Source organism: Orcinus orca, chromosome 11 (genome assembly GCF_937001465.1).
Source record: "Orcinus orca chromosome 11, mOrcOrc1.1, whole genome shotgun sequence".
Lineage (NCBI taxonomy): Eukaryota > Metazoa > Chordata > Mammalia > Artiodactyla > Delphinidae > Orcinus > Orcinus orca.
The window spans coordinates 30,617,018-30,630,606 of NC_064569.1; the positions used below are offsets into that span (position 1 = coordinate 30,617,018).

The following is a 13,589-nucleotide window of genomic DNA, read 5'->3' on the forward strand; positions in this document are numbered from 1 at the left end:
TAAAAAATAGATAAATCAAGTGCTGTATTAAATCAGTGTGATGAGAATATGGGGTTCATCTTACAATTTTCTCTTCTTTGATGAAGTTGTAATGGTTTTTCCATAATAAAAGATTTTTAAAAAATTGGTAGCCAACTTGTTGCTAAGTGTTTAATGAGGCTTACTTGATAATTTTTTTGTGTGTGGTTTTTATCAGCTTTTAAATGTTCCCTATGAAGATATTATTGTTTCCACTGCAGCTTCTTCAAGAGTATGGCATATGCCCCAGCTTATGGTCTATTCAGGCATTCATGTACATAACTCTTGGGCTTTTTTGCCCAAGATAAAAGTATTAAAAGTGAGTAACAACTCACTTTTCATTGCCAGAGGCCTAATGTAAAAAAAAAAAAAGTGGGAATTTTTCACAGAAGAATAGGACAAAAAAGAGGAATAAATCAGAATAGCTTTAATACTTCTTCTAATACGTCTTAGGTTTGGTACCTTGAATTCAAAAGGCTATGAAGCTGGTTGCAAATAGAAAAGTTTTATCAAGAGAAATTTTTTCCTGCATCTCTTTATTTCTGAGTCCATGAAGACTTAGGCTGGCTGGTTCCTTTTTCCATTGGATATGCCTCTGATTTTCAAGGAGGAGAGCACTACTAAGTTTTATAGGCTACTGAGTGGTTAGAAAATTAATTTAGTTTGAATTTAATAATTTAATTGAGAAGTATTACTGAATGTCTACCTCCTGTGTTCACAACAGTATAACAGTGGTTATGTATTCTTCACATTTTAAAATTAATAATAATCCTATTTTCAAACTTAGGACATATAAAAATTTAATTTTTTCATCAAACATTACTCAACAAAAAATTTTTTTTAAATACTTGGAGATTTCTGTCACATTAAAAAAATAACCTAGGAAATTAAAAAACTGTAAATTCTAAGCACTAGTTTTTCAGAAAAATATTTTCAGACTAAAGATGAGGGCACGGAATCCTATTCAAACATTTTTTGGTTACAACAATGGAATAGTCATTACTTGAGTATAATATACTTACCTATGGTAAAACATGCGAGCCATGCCCATTCTTTGCTTTTCCCCTCCTGACAGGACATCTTTCCAGTCCATAACAGCATCCCATCCTTTAAAATATATATAAGTATATATTTTATAAAGAATCTTTTAACTAAAGAGAGCATCTTTTACAGTTTTTATCTAGACAAGTGATTCCTAGCAAGTTTAAGTTATTAACACAAAGAACCTGATATTCCTCAGAAATGCTTGGATAAGCTAGAGAGCCTTATTTTTAAGCATTTTAATTTAGATTTGATATTTTTTACAAGTAATAATTACTTACATTGACAAAACGTCTTCTAAGAATTCCAAATACTGACACTTTGAAAATGTGTTTGTTTCTGAATATCTCCAAAGAGTTGATAGACTTATTTTGGAGGGTGGTGGGAGAAAAGATCAACAGATTTGCATAGGCTTACTGCAAAGTCTACAAAGGGTATGACAGGAGCTAACTTAAATGGCTTCCATCTGACTGGCACTGTATATGAGTTTTCTCATTATATATTTCACAACCTTATTAGGTAGCTATTATTAGTTTTATTTTATAGGTCGATAAGCTGAAATTCATGGAGAAATTGATATATCAAATTTTACACAGCTATATATTAGAGCTAGGATTTATATGCAGATCTATTTATATGCAGGACTTTCTGTTGGCTATTTATTCAAAAAGCAAGCCTTCTATTTTTTAATAAAATAGGTTAGATCAATACATACTGATATAGAAATGTACTTAGAATATTTTTTATATGGAAAACCAAATTGCAGAATTGTGTGTGTATTTGTATACAGATTGAACTGTGAAATACTTATACAGGTATTTTTTTCAATAGTAAATACTACAGTACTATACAATTTGCAGTTGGTTTAATCCACAAATGCAGAATGGCAGATATGGAGGAAACTTGGTTAAAGACAGCCTACTATAAGTTATATGCAGATTTTTCGATTGCCTGCTAAAACTTTTGAGTTTAGTGGAACAAAAGACATGATTTATATAAATATGTAAAATTAAAGTTTCCTTTGACTCAAATACTTTTCTCTTTCGCCTTCTCAGTTGGCAGGGGGAAAATTTTTTAAGCCCAGAACACTTATCTACTGTATAGCAATCTGAATCTATTTTTCAAATCCTCACTTATGTTTCATAAATGTTATACAATTAAGTCATAGAGAAAATTTTATTTCTATGATTTTCACTAGAAGAACACATATACATATATAAATTATGATTGCATTTCTGTAAATAAATACACATACACAATCTCTCTGGGAATAGAATTATGAGACATTTACTTTCTAAGCTATACATTTTTATAATATTTGAAAATTTTATTATTTTAAAATTATTTTTATGGTCTTTCTTAATTTTGTAATAAGAAAAAAATGTTACTTAGAAACAAAACCATGGGGCCTATTAGGAAGACAGCCATAGCAAGTATTTTTCTGAAGTGGGAATATCATAAGATGGAGCAGACTAGGCAAAACCTGATTTTCAAAGAGGAAAATGACTGTCAAAACTTCACACACACACACACACACACACACACACACACGACATTTCCAAATCCCAGAGTATTCAAGGCTTAATTTTTCCATTTGGAAAAAATCCAGGCTCTTTGCTTTCTTTATTCTTCCTCAGCTGAACTTTCATCTTTATTAAAATTTCTAAATAAACTTGGTCAAAGGGAAAGGAAATAAGAAGTAGAGTTTCATTGTTTCTTGTGCCCTGGATTGAAAATAAGACTTTCCCTGTTTCCCAATGATACTCCCCAGTAGGGACCAGTGTTCATTCTTGGGCAAACTTCCAGGGATTTTCTATCTATTTAAAACCATAATTTTAAATTAGGAAAAAGCAATCTCTAAATGCCATGTGGTTCAAAGTTCTTGCTTCTAGTGAAAACTGTTGAAATAAAATTTTCTCTATGACTTAACTTTATAGCATTTATGAAACATAAGTGAGGATTTGACAAATAGGTTCAGATTGCTACACAGTGGAGAAAAATTCTGGGCTTAAAAAAATTTCCCCCCTCAACTGAGAATGCACAAGACAAAAGTATTTGGGTCAAAGGAAGCTTTAATTTTATGTATTTTAAATAAATCATGTCCTTTGTTCCACTAAACCCAAAAGTTTTAGTAGGCAATATTTCATGATCAGAGAACATATAAATCAAAACTCTAAGTCATAATATCATATTTGATGTTGAAATGGTGAGAATAAGTCAGCTAAGAAGTGAACAGTATTCCTGCTTCCTAAAGATGAACAAACTGCTTTAGTTCACGTCTATTCATTAACACTTCTACTCCTTTCTATTTTGTAATATCTTTGATGGATAAAAACATAGTTTTAAAATCCATCTTTTACTAAAGCAAAGAATATCTCTAAGCAAAGTGTTAGCTAATCTTACTAGAACTTCAGCATGCTTCTTCCAGAGTAAGTGATGTCCTTGCAAATTTAAATGCTTTCCTGCTTTACTTTAAAACACGTTTCAGGTTTTAAGGACTAGGCAAGTAAAGTGGGTTTCCTTAGCATTTGTTTTTTTATGTGTAAGGATATAGCAAATCTTATTAGTATCTAAGAACCTAAGATAGCATAGCGCAGTGGCATAGCCTAATATAGAATATTGACTTTCACGTCCCATCGGTGTTTGAATCCCTGTCCCACCACTTGCTGAGGGCCCTGGGGAAGCTACTAAACTTCTGAATTTCATCTGTAAAAGAGAGTTGGTAAAACCCACATCATGAGGCAGTCACAAATATTAAACAGGATGACACTGTAAATTGCTTAATATGTTATATTCTGCAGAGTAAGTACTCAATAAACCATAACAATTACTATTACATTATTAAGGTTGGAAAATTCTTAAAAACAGTTCCAGAATTTCTTTTGACTTCTAAAAGGATAGAATATCTCATGTTTACTATAAATTTCTATTCAGATTGTTCGATTTCAAACTTACCCAAAATAACTTACCCCAAATTAACAGGCAGTTGTTATTCAGCCACAGTGTTTTAAAACTGGGGAAAAGTTGACCATATGAAACAAAAAGACAACCTGCTTTCCATATTTACAGCACTTATGAATTATGATATTATAAACACAATAAAATAAATAGAATAATGCCTCTTTTGCCTAACTCATTTGCTTATTGTAAGGATCAATAAAATAATACATGTGAACTTTCTATATAAAATATCAAGTACCATCACACAAAGACAAAACATCATGGTATCAATATCAACTAGTTCTATTACCTTTAGCAACTGATTCTTGCACATTTACTATGTGCCACTGTTCTAAATACTTTACATACAGTCTAACTTAATCTTCACAGAATCTTTATAAGGTAGATATTTATCCCCACTTTACAGGTGAGGATACAGAGAACAGAGCTATTTAAGATTTTTTTTCAACATCTTTATTAGAGTATAATTGCTTTACAATGTGTTAGTTTCTGCTGTATAAGAAAGTGAATCAGCTATACGTATACATACATCTCCATATCTCCTCCCTCTTGCGTCTCCCTCCCAGCCTCCCAATCCCACCCCTCTAGGTGGACACAAAGCAGCGAGCTGATCTCACTGGGCTATGTGGCTACATCCCACTAGCTATCTATTTTACATTTGGTAGTGTATATATGTCCCTGCCACTCTCTCACTTCATTCCCAGCTTACTCTTCCCCCTCCCTGTGGCCTTAAGACCATTCTCTACATCTGTGTCTTTATTCCTGTCTGGCCCCTAGGTTCTTCAGAACCAATTTTTTTTTTTTTTTTTTGGATTCCATATATATGTGTTAGCATTCGGTATTTGTTTTTCTCTTTCTGACTTACTTCACTATGTATGACAGTTTCTAGGTCTATCCACCTCACTACAAATAACTCAATTTCGTTTCTTTTTATGGCTGAGTAATATTCCATTGTATATATGTGCCACATCTTCTTAATCCATTCATCTGTCGATGGACACTTAGGTTGCTTCCATGTCCTGGCTATTGTAAATAGTGATGCAACGAACATTGTGGTACATGACTCTTTTTGAATTATGGTTTTCTCAGGGTATATGCCCAGTAGTGGGATTGCTGGGTCATATGGTAGTTCTATTTGTAGATTTTAAAGGAACTTGCATACTGTTCTCCATAGTGGCTGTAACAAGTTACATTCCCACCAACAGTGCAAGAGGGTTCCCTTTTCTCCACACCCTCTCCAGCATTTACTGTTTATAGATATTTTGATGATGGCCATTCTGACCAGTGTGAGGTGATACCTCATTGGAGTTTTGATTTGCATTTCTCTAATGATTAGTGATGTTGAGCATCTATTCATGTGTTTGTTGGCAAACTGTATGTCTTCTTTGGAGAAATGTCTATTTGGGTATTCTGTCCATTTTTGGATTGGATTGTTTATTTTTGATATTTATTGCATGAGCTGCTTGTATATTTTGGAGATTAATCCTTTGTCACTTGCTTCATTTGCAAATATTTTCCCCCATTCTGAGGGTTGTCTTATCATCATGTTTATGGTTTCCTTTGCTGTGCAAAAGCTTTTACATTTCATTAGGTTGCATTTGTTTATTTTTGTTTTTATTTCCATTTCTCTAGGAGGTAGGTCAAAAAAACCTTGCTGTGATTTATGTCATAGAGTGTTCTGCCTATGTTTTCCTCTCAGAGTTTCATAGTGTCTGGCCTTACATTTAGGTCTTTAATCCATTTTGATTGTATTTTTGTGTATAGTGTTAGGAGAGTTCTAAATTCATTCTTTTACATGTAACTGTCCAGCATTCCCAGCACTACTTATTGAAGAGGCTGTCTTTTCTCCATTAGATATTCTTGCCTCCTTTATCAAAGATAAGGTGACCATATGAGTGTGGGTTTATCTCTGGGCTTTCTATCCTGTTCCGTTAATCCATATTTCTATTTTTCTGCCAGCACCATACTATATTGATTACTGTAGCTTTGTAGTATAGTCTGAAATCAGGGAGCCTGATTCCTCCAGCTCCATTTTTCTTTCTCAAGATTGCTTTGGCTATTAGGGATCTTTTATGTTTCCATAAAATTGTGAATTTTTAAATTCTAGTTCTGTAAAAAATGCCGTTGGTAATTTGATAGGGATTGCATTGAATCTGTAGCTTGCTTTGGGTAGTATAGTCATTTTCACAATGTTGGCTCTTCCAAACCAAGAACATGGTGTATCTCTCTGCCTGTTTGTATCATCTTTAACTTCTTTCCTTAGTGTGTTATAGTTTTCTGCATACAGGTCTTTACCTAGGTTTATTCCTAGGTATTTTATTCTTTTTGTTGCAATGGTAAATGGGAGTGTTTCCTTAATTTCTCTTTCAGATTTTTCATCATTAGTGTATAGGAATGCCATAGATTTCTGTGCATTAATTTTGTATCCTGGTACTTTACCAAATTCATTGATTAGCTCTAGTAGTTTTCTGGTAGCATCTTTAGGATTCTCTCTATATAGTATCATGTCATCTGCAAACAGTGACAGCTTTACTTCTTCTTTTCCGATTTGGATTCCTTTTATTTCTTTTTCTTCTCTGATTGCTGTAGCTAAAACTTCTAAAACTATGTTGAATAATAGTGATGAGAGTGGGCAACCTTATCTTGTTCCTGATCTTAGTGCAAATGGTTTCAGTTTTTCACCATTGAGAACAATGTTGGCTGTGGGTCTGTCATATATGGCCTTTATTATGTTGAGGTAAGTTCCCTCTATGTCTACTTTCTGAGGGTTTTTATCATAAATGGGTGTTGAATTTTGTGAAAAGCTTTTTCTGCATCTATTGAGATGACCATATGGTTTTTCTCCTTCAATTTGTTAATATGGTTTATCACATTGATTAATTGCATATATTGAAGAATCCTTGCCTTCCTGGGATAAACCCCACTTGATCATGGTGTATGATCCTTTTAATGTGCTGTAGGATTCTGTTTGCTAGTATTTTGCTGAGAATTTTGCATCTATGTTCATCAGTGATATCGGCCTGTAGTTTTCTTTCTTTGTGACATCTTTGTCTGGTTTTGGTATCAGGGTGATGGTGTCCTCCTAGAATGAGTTTCGGAGTGTTCCTCCCTCTGCTATATTCTGGAAAAGTTTGAGAAGGATGGGTGTTAGCTCTTTCGTAAATGTTTTGTAGAATTCACCTGTAAAGCCATCTGGTCCTGGCCTTTTGTTTGTTGGAAGATTTTTTTAAATTTTATTTTATTTATTTTTTTATATAGCAGGTTCTTATCATTTTTCTATTTTATACATATTAATGTATATATATCAATCCCAATCTCCCAATTCATCACAACATCCCTACCCACCTCTTTCTCCCTGTGGTGTCCATACATGTTGGAAGATATTTAATCACAATTTCAATTTCAGTGCTTGTGATTGGTCTGTTTATATTTTCTATTTCTTTCTAGTTCAGTCTTGAAAGGTTGTGCTTTTCTAAGAATTTGTCCATTACTTTCAGGTTGTCCATTTTATTGGCATATAGTTGCTTGTAGTAATCTCTCCTGATCCTTTGTATTTCTACAGTGTCAGTTCTTACTTCTCTTTTTTCATTTCAAATTCTGTTGACCTGAGTCTTATCCCTCTTTTTCTTGATGAGTCTGGCTAATGGTTTATCAGTTTTGTTTATCTTCTCCAAGAACCAGCTCCTAGTTTTATTGATCTTTGCTACTGTTTCCTTCATTTCCTTTTCACTTATTTCTGATCTGATGTGTATGATTTCTTTCCTTCTGCTAACTTGGGGTTTTTTTGTTCTTCTTTCTCTAATTTCTTTAGGTGTAAGGTTAGGTTGTTTATTTGAGATGTTTCTTGTTTCTTGAGGTAGGATCGTATTGCTATAAATTTCCCTCTTAGAACTGCTTTTGCTGCAGCCCATAGCTTTTGGGCCATCGTGTTTTCATTGTCATTTGTTTCTCAGTATTTTTTGATTTCCTCTTTGATTTCTTCAGTGATCTCTTGGTTATTTAGTAGTGCATTGTTTCGCCTCCATATGTTTGTATTTTTGACAGTTTTTTTTCCTGTAACTGATATCTAGTCTCATAGCATTGTGGTCCGAAAAAATATTTGCTATGATTTCAATTTTCTTAAATTTACAAAGGCTTGATTTGTGACCCAATATATGATCTATCCTGGAGAATGTTCCATAGCACTTGAGAAGAAAGTGTATTCTGTTGTTTTGGATGGAATCCTATAAATATCAATTAAGTCCATCTTCTTTAATGTGTCCTTTAAAGCTTATGTTTCCTTACTTATTTTCATTTTGGATGATCTGTCCAAAGGCGAAAGCGGGGTGTCAAAGTCCCCTACTAGTATTGTGTTACTGTCAATTTCCCCTTTTATTGCTGTTAGCATTTGCCTATATATTGAGGTGCTCCTATGTTGGGTACATTAATATTTACAATCATTGTATTCTTCTTGGATTGATCCCTTGATCATTATGTAGTGTCCTTCTTTGTCTCGTCTTTATTTTAAAGTCTTTTTTGTCTGTTATGAGAGTTGCCACTCCAGCTTTCTTTCGATTTCCATTTGCATGGAATATCTCTTTCCATCCCCTCAGTGTCAGTCTGTATGTGTCCCTAGGTCTCAAGTGGGTCTGTTGTACATAGCATATATACGGGTTTTGTTTCTGTTTCCATTCAACCTATCTATGTGTTTTGATTGGAGGATTTAATCCATTTACATTTAAGGTAGTTATCGATATGTATGTTCCTATTACCACTTTCTTAATTGTTTTGGGTTGGTTTTTGTAGGTCTTTTCCTTCTTTTGTGTTTCCTGCCTAGAAAATTTCCTTTAGCATTTGTTGTATAGCTGGTTTGGTGGTGCTGAATTCTCTTAGCTTTTGCTTGTCTGTAAAGCTTTTAATTCCTCTGTTGAATCTGAATGAGATCCATGCTGGGTAAAGTAATCTTGGTTGTAGGTTTTTTCCCTTTCATCACTTTAAATATGTCCTGCCACTGCCTTCTGGCTTGCAGAGTTTATGCTGAAAGATCAGCTGTTAACCTTATGGGGATTCCCTTGTAATCTGTTGCTTTTCCCTTGCTTCTTTTAATAGTTTTTATTTGCATTTAATTTTTGATAGTTTGATTAATATGTATCTTGGCATGTTTCTCATTGGATTTATCCTGTATGGGACTCTCTGCACTTCCTGGACTTGATTGACAATTTCCTTTCCCATATTAGGGAAGTTTTCAACTATAATCTCTTCAAATATTTTCTGTCTCTTTTTCTCTTCTTCTTCTGGGACCCCTATAATTAGAATGCTGGTGTGTTTAACATTGTCCCAGAGGTCTCTGATACTGTCCTCAATTCTTTTCATTCTTTTTCTTTATTCTGGTTAGCAGTCGTTATTTGCACTATTTTATATTCCAGGTCACTTATCCGTTATTCTGCCTCAGTTATTCTGCTATTTATTCCTTCTAGAGAATTTTTGATTTCATTTATTGTGTTGTTCGTCATTGTTTGTTCGCTCTTTAGTTCTTCTAGGTCCTTGTTAAACGTTTCTTGTATTTTCTCCATTCTATTTCCAAGATTTTCGATCATCTTTACTGTCATTACTCTGAATTCTTTTTTAGGTATACTTCATATTTCCTCTTCATTTGTTTGTTCTGGTGGGTTTTTTACCTTGCTCCTTCATCTGCTGCATATTTCTCTGTCTTCTCATTTTGCTTAACTTACTGTGTTTGGGGTCTCCTTTTCACAGGCTGCTGGTTCATAGTTCCTGTTGCTTTTTATTGTCTTCCCCCAGTGGCTAAGGTTGGTTCAGTGGGTTGTGTAGGCTTCCTGGTGGAGGGGACTGGTGCCTGTGTTCCGGTGGATGAGGCTGCATCTTGTCTTTCTGGTGGGCAGGCCTGCGTCCAGTGGTGTGCTTTGGGGTGCCTGTGAACTTATGATTTTAGGCAGCCTCTCTGCTAATGGGTGGGATTATGTTCCTGTCTTGCTAGTTATTTGGCATGTGGTGTCCAGCACTGGAGCTTGCTGGTCCTTGAGTAGAGCTGAGTCTTAGCATTTATATGGAGATCTCTGGGAGTGCTTTCACTGACTGATATTACATGGGGCCGGGAGGTCTCTGATGGTCCAATGTCCTGAACTCGGCTCTCCCAGCTCAGAGGCTCAGGCCTGACACCCAAGCAGCACACTGAGACCCTGTCAGCCACACAGCTAGGTACGTGGGGAATTTCTTGCCTTTTTGGAAGTCTGAGGTCTTCTGCCAGCATTCAGTAGGTGTTCTGTAGGAGTTGTTCCACATGTAGATGTATTTTTGATGTATTTGTGGGGAAGAAGGTGACCTCCATGTCTTACTCCTCCACCATCTTGAAGGTCCCCCAGCTATTTAAGACTTGATTCTAGAACTCTGACTTTGAAGCTTACATTCTTAACTACTGTAGTATGCTGCTTCTTTTGATAATGTAAATGGGCTAAAAAGTAAAACATAAAACCCATGCAAAATTTAACCTAGAATTCTAGCTTGCTACTTCATTAGTTTTTCTAGGCTATCAAATTATATTTTTATCAAGTTATTTGAAAGTAATTCTGTGTTTTTGAAAGTAATTCTTTTTTGAGCTAATATGTATAACTGTTATTCCTACTCTTTCAAAAGTATGTTTTATGTTGAAATACTACAGTACAGAAGTTTCTATATTTTATCTAATTCTCTGTGTGTTGCTTTAGAGAAAAAAAAATGTATTGGTAAGACTGTGGTTCTGAAAATAAATAAGTTTGTGATACCTACTTCTCAAATTATTACATTTAATATAAGCCGAGAGCTTGACAGGAGAATATTTCTGTCATGAACTTTACATACATTTAGATTGACTATGGCCTCAGGGACACATGTACATTAAAATATGACCAAAAAAAAAAAACTGTTTTCAAATGCTAGCAGCAGACTTAGTAAAAAGCTTAGTGTGCTGCATGAAATATAACATAAGCAGAAAAGAGCATGTCAAGAATGGAAAAGCAACAAAAGCTGTAAACTCCATCTTTACTTGTGTGCTTATGTTCCAACAACAGCATACATTCAAATTAAACCCAAGTTTTCTTTTTAAAAATTAATTTAAATACATGAAAAAAACACAAATTATAGACTTTACCTCCTTCTCTTTGAACTATATGATAGAGGTGAACATTATGTAGAATACAATCTAGATCGTGGTCTGTATAGCCTTTATCATGCATGTCATCCACTGAATCTGGATAAATGACTTGATCCCGAAGACTTCCAAGAGACATGTACGGCCTGTAAAACACCAAGAACACAAGAATCTTAGTACAAAATCAGTTTAGTTTACTCAATGTGACATCCTGGTGGTCTGAAAACTCCAGAGCAGACTTTAAATACCATATTTCTAGGATTATATTTATTACCTGGTGATGAGTATTTCTCTCTCAGGCGTGGCAGGATAAAACACTGTTATATTCATGTAAAAACATATAGAGACATAGCCACACGAAAAGTTTCTACAAGAAATACTTGTATATTTTCAGCATAGAAATACATACTTGTTCTGTTGTATTTTATAAATGTTGCTTCTGTATTTCATCTAAAACTATTTGCGTTAAACATAAAATCTGAGGTTTTGACCCAGCAATGTGAACAAACAAAACTTAAAAAGTATCATTCAAAATAAGAGAAATGCAAATTAAAACTATACTGAGTTTCTTACTTATCACATTGGCAGAAGTTCAAAAGTTTGACAACTCACTCAATTGGCAAGCCTATGGAGACACAGGTATTTTCATACAATGTGAAAATGCAAAATGGTACAACCCTTTGGAGAGGATTCTACAAACCAATATATCATGTGGTCTTTGACCCACTTCTAGGAATTTATTTTAAAGATATACTTCCAAAAATACACCACCATCAACAAAAAAATGTGTAAAGTTATCCATTACAGCATTCTTTGTTATTGCAAAATATTGAGAACAACCTAAATGTGCATACAAAGGAGACTGACTGAATAAACTATAGAACCTGCACTATGCAGCTATAAAACAGGATGTGGAAGATTTCTATGAATTGATATAGGGTGATTTACATAATATATTGTTAAGTTGAAAAGCAAAGTGCAAAGTAGATATATAGTTGGGTTTCTCAACAGTGGTATTATGGAGTTATTAAATCAGATAATTCTTTGTCACTGAGGTATATCCTGTGTATTATAGGATGTTTAGTGGAACACTTGATCTCTACGCACCAGATGCTACTAGCATCCACTGCAGCAGTGACAAAAAAAAAAGTCTCCAAATATTATTTTGTCCCTTTAGGGGACAAAACCATCCCCATTTGATAGAACCACTAATATGTAGTATACCACTTCTATGTAAAATGAAAGCAAAATAAGAAAATATACATCTGTCTGCTTATATTTACAAAAGGAAACAGTAAACCAGAAACTAATGAAATCAGTTACCTATAGGAGATGGGAGGAACAAGGCAGAATAGATAAGGGAGGGAAAAGACCTCTTTAAGAATACTTTCTATATAGTTTTTACTCTTAGAATCATGTTAAAGTGTTATTATTTTTTTTAATTTAACCAGTAAAATGAAGGCAGAAACCCTAAAATTGAATACAAACAGAAACAAATGAACTGAAAAGTATATCAAATGAATAACATAACCACATAAAATGGGGAGGAGGGACTGATCCAAGTAACTTTCAAATTTGGTTACATAATTTCAGTTGAAAACCCTAAAGAAACCTTAAAACTAATTGTTCATGTTTCTTGTTGCTATAGGCTAGCAATTCTGAAACTATGTTGTAGGATTGATCAAATAAGTAAACATTTTAATAACGTTAGGAGGTAAGGTTCTCGCCGTGGAAGAAGGAAGATACAAATATGAAATGTGGGAAGGTGAGAAAAATATTCTGTAACGTTTAATTTGAATTAGAATATCAGCATGAATTCATAATTTTTTGAACAAAAATCTATTTCCTCGTTCTGTGTACATTTGCTGCATCCTGTTACTACCCTTTGAGAAGATCACAACAGCATTTAGGAAGTATACAGGGTTGAATTGTGGACCTCAAAGATATGTCCAAGTCCTAACCCGTATTATTTGTGAATGTGACCTTATTTAGGAAAAGAAAAGGTGTTTGCAGATGTAATTAAGTTAAGGATCTTGAGATAAGATTATCCTGGATTAACCAGATGGGTCTTAAATCCAATAAATACCTTTAAAGAAGAGGAAAAACACAGGGAGGAAAGTCATGTGAAGACAGAGGCAGAGATTGGAGTTATGCTGTCACAAGCCTGGCACCACTGGAAGCTGGAAGAGGTAAGAAAAAATTCTCCCCTTGAGCTTCCAGAAGGAGGGTGGCCCTGCCAACACCTTGATTTTGGACTCCTGGCCTCTAGATCTGTGAGAAAATAAATTTCTGTTGCTTCAGACCAGCAAGTTTTTGGTTTCAGTAGATCTTGAAAACTAATGCAGGTAGTATTATTGCAAAAAAATGTGTAAACTGTATTGTTTCATTAGGAAGCTATCAGATAAACCCAAATTGTGGGATTTTATGAATATACAACAACAAC

The 13,589-nt window shown here is 34.2% G+C and overlaps 1 protein-coding gene across 1 annotated transcript in view; it reads right to left on the reverse strand.

Annotated features, from left to right (window-relative positions):
* The window catches only part of ABCD2 (ATP binding cassette subfamily D member 2), an 80,324-nt gene that overhangs the window by 21,017 nt on the left and 45,718 nt on the right, over nt 1-13,589 (reverse strand). Inside the window, exons 7-8 of the mRNA XM_012538134.3 lie at nt 11,147-11,292; nt 1,041-1,125 (exon numbers count right to left, since the gene is read on the reverse strand). Of these exons, the coding sequence (XP_012393588.1) occupies nt 1,041-1,125; nt 11,147-11,292 (231 nt within the window). The remainder of the gene's footprint in view (nt 1-1,040; nt 1,126-11,146; nt 11,293-13,589) is intronic.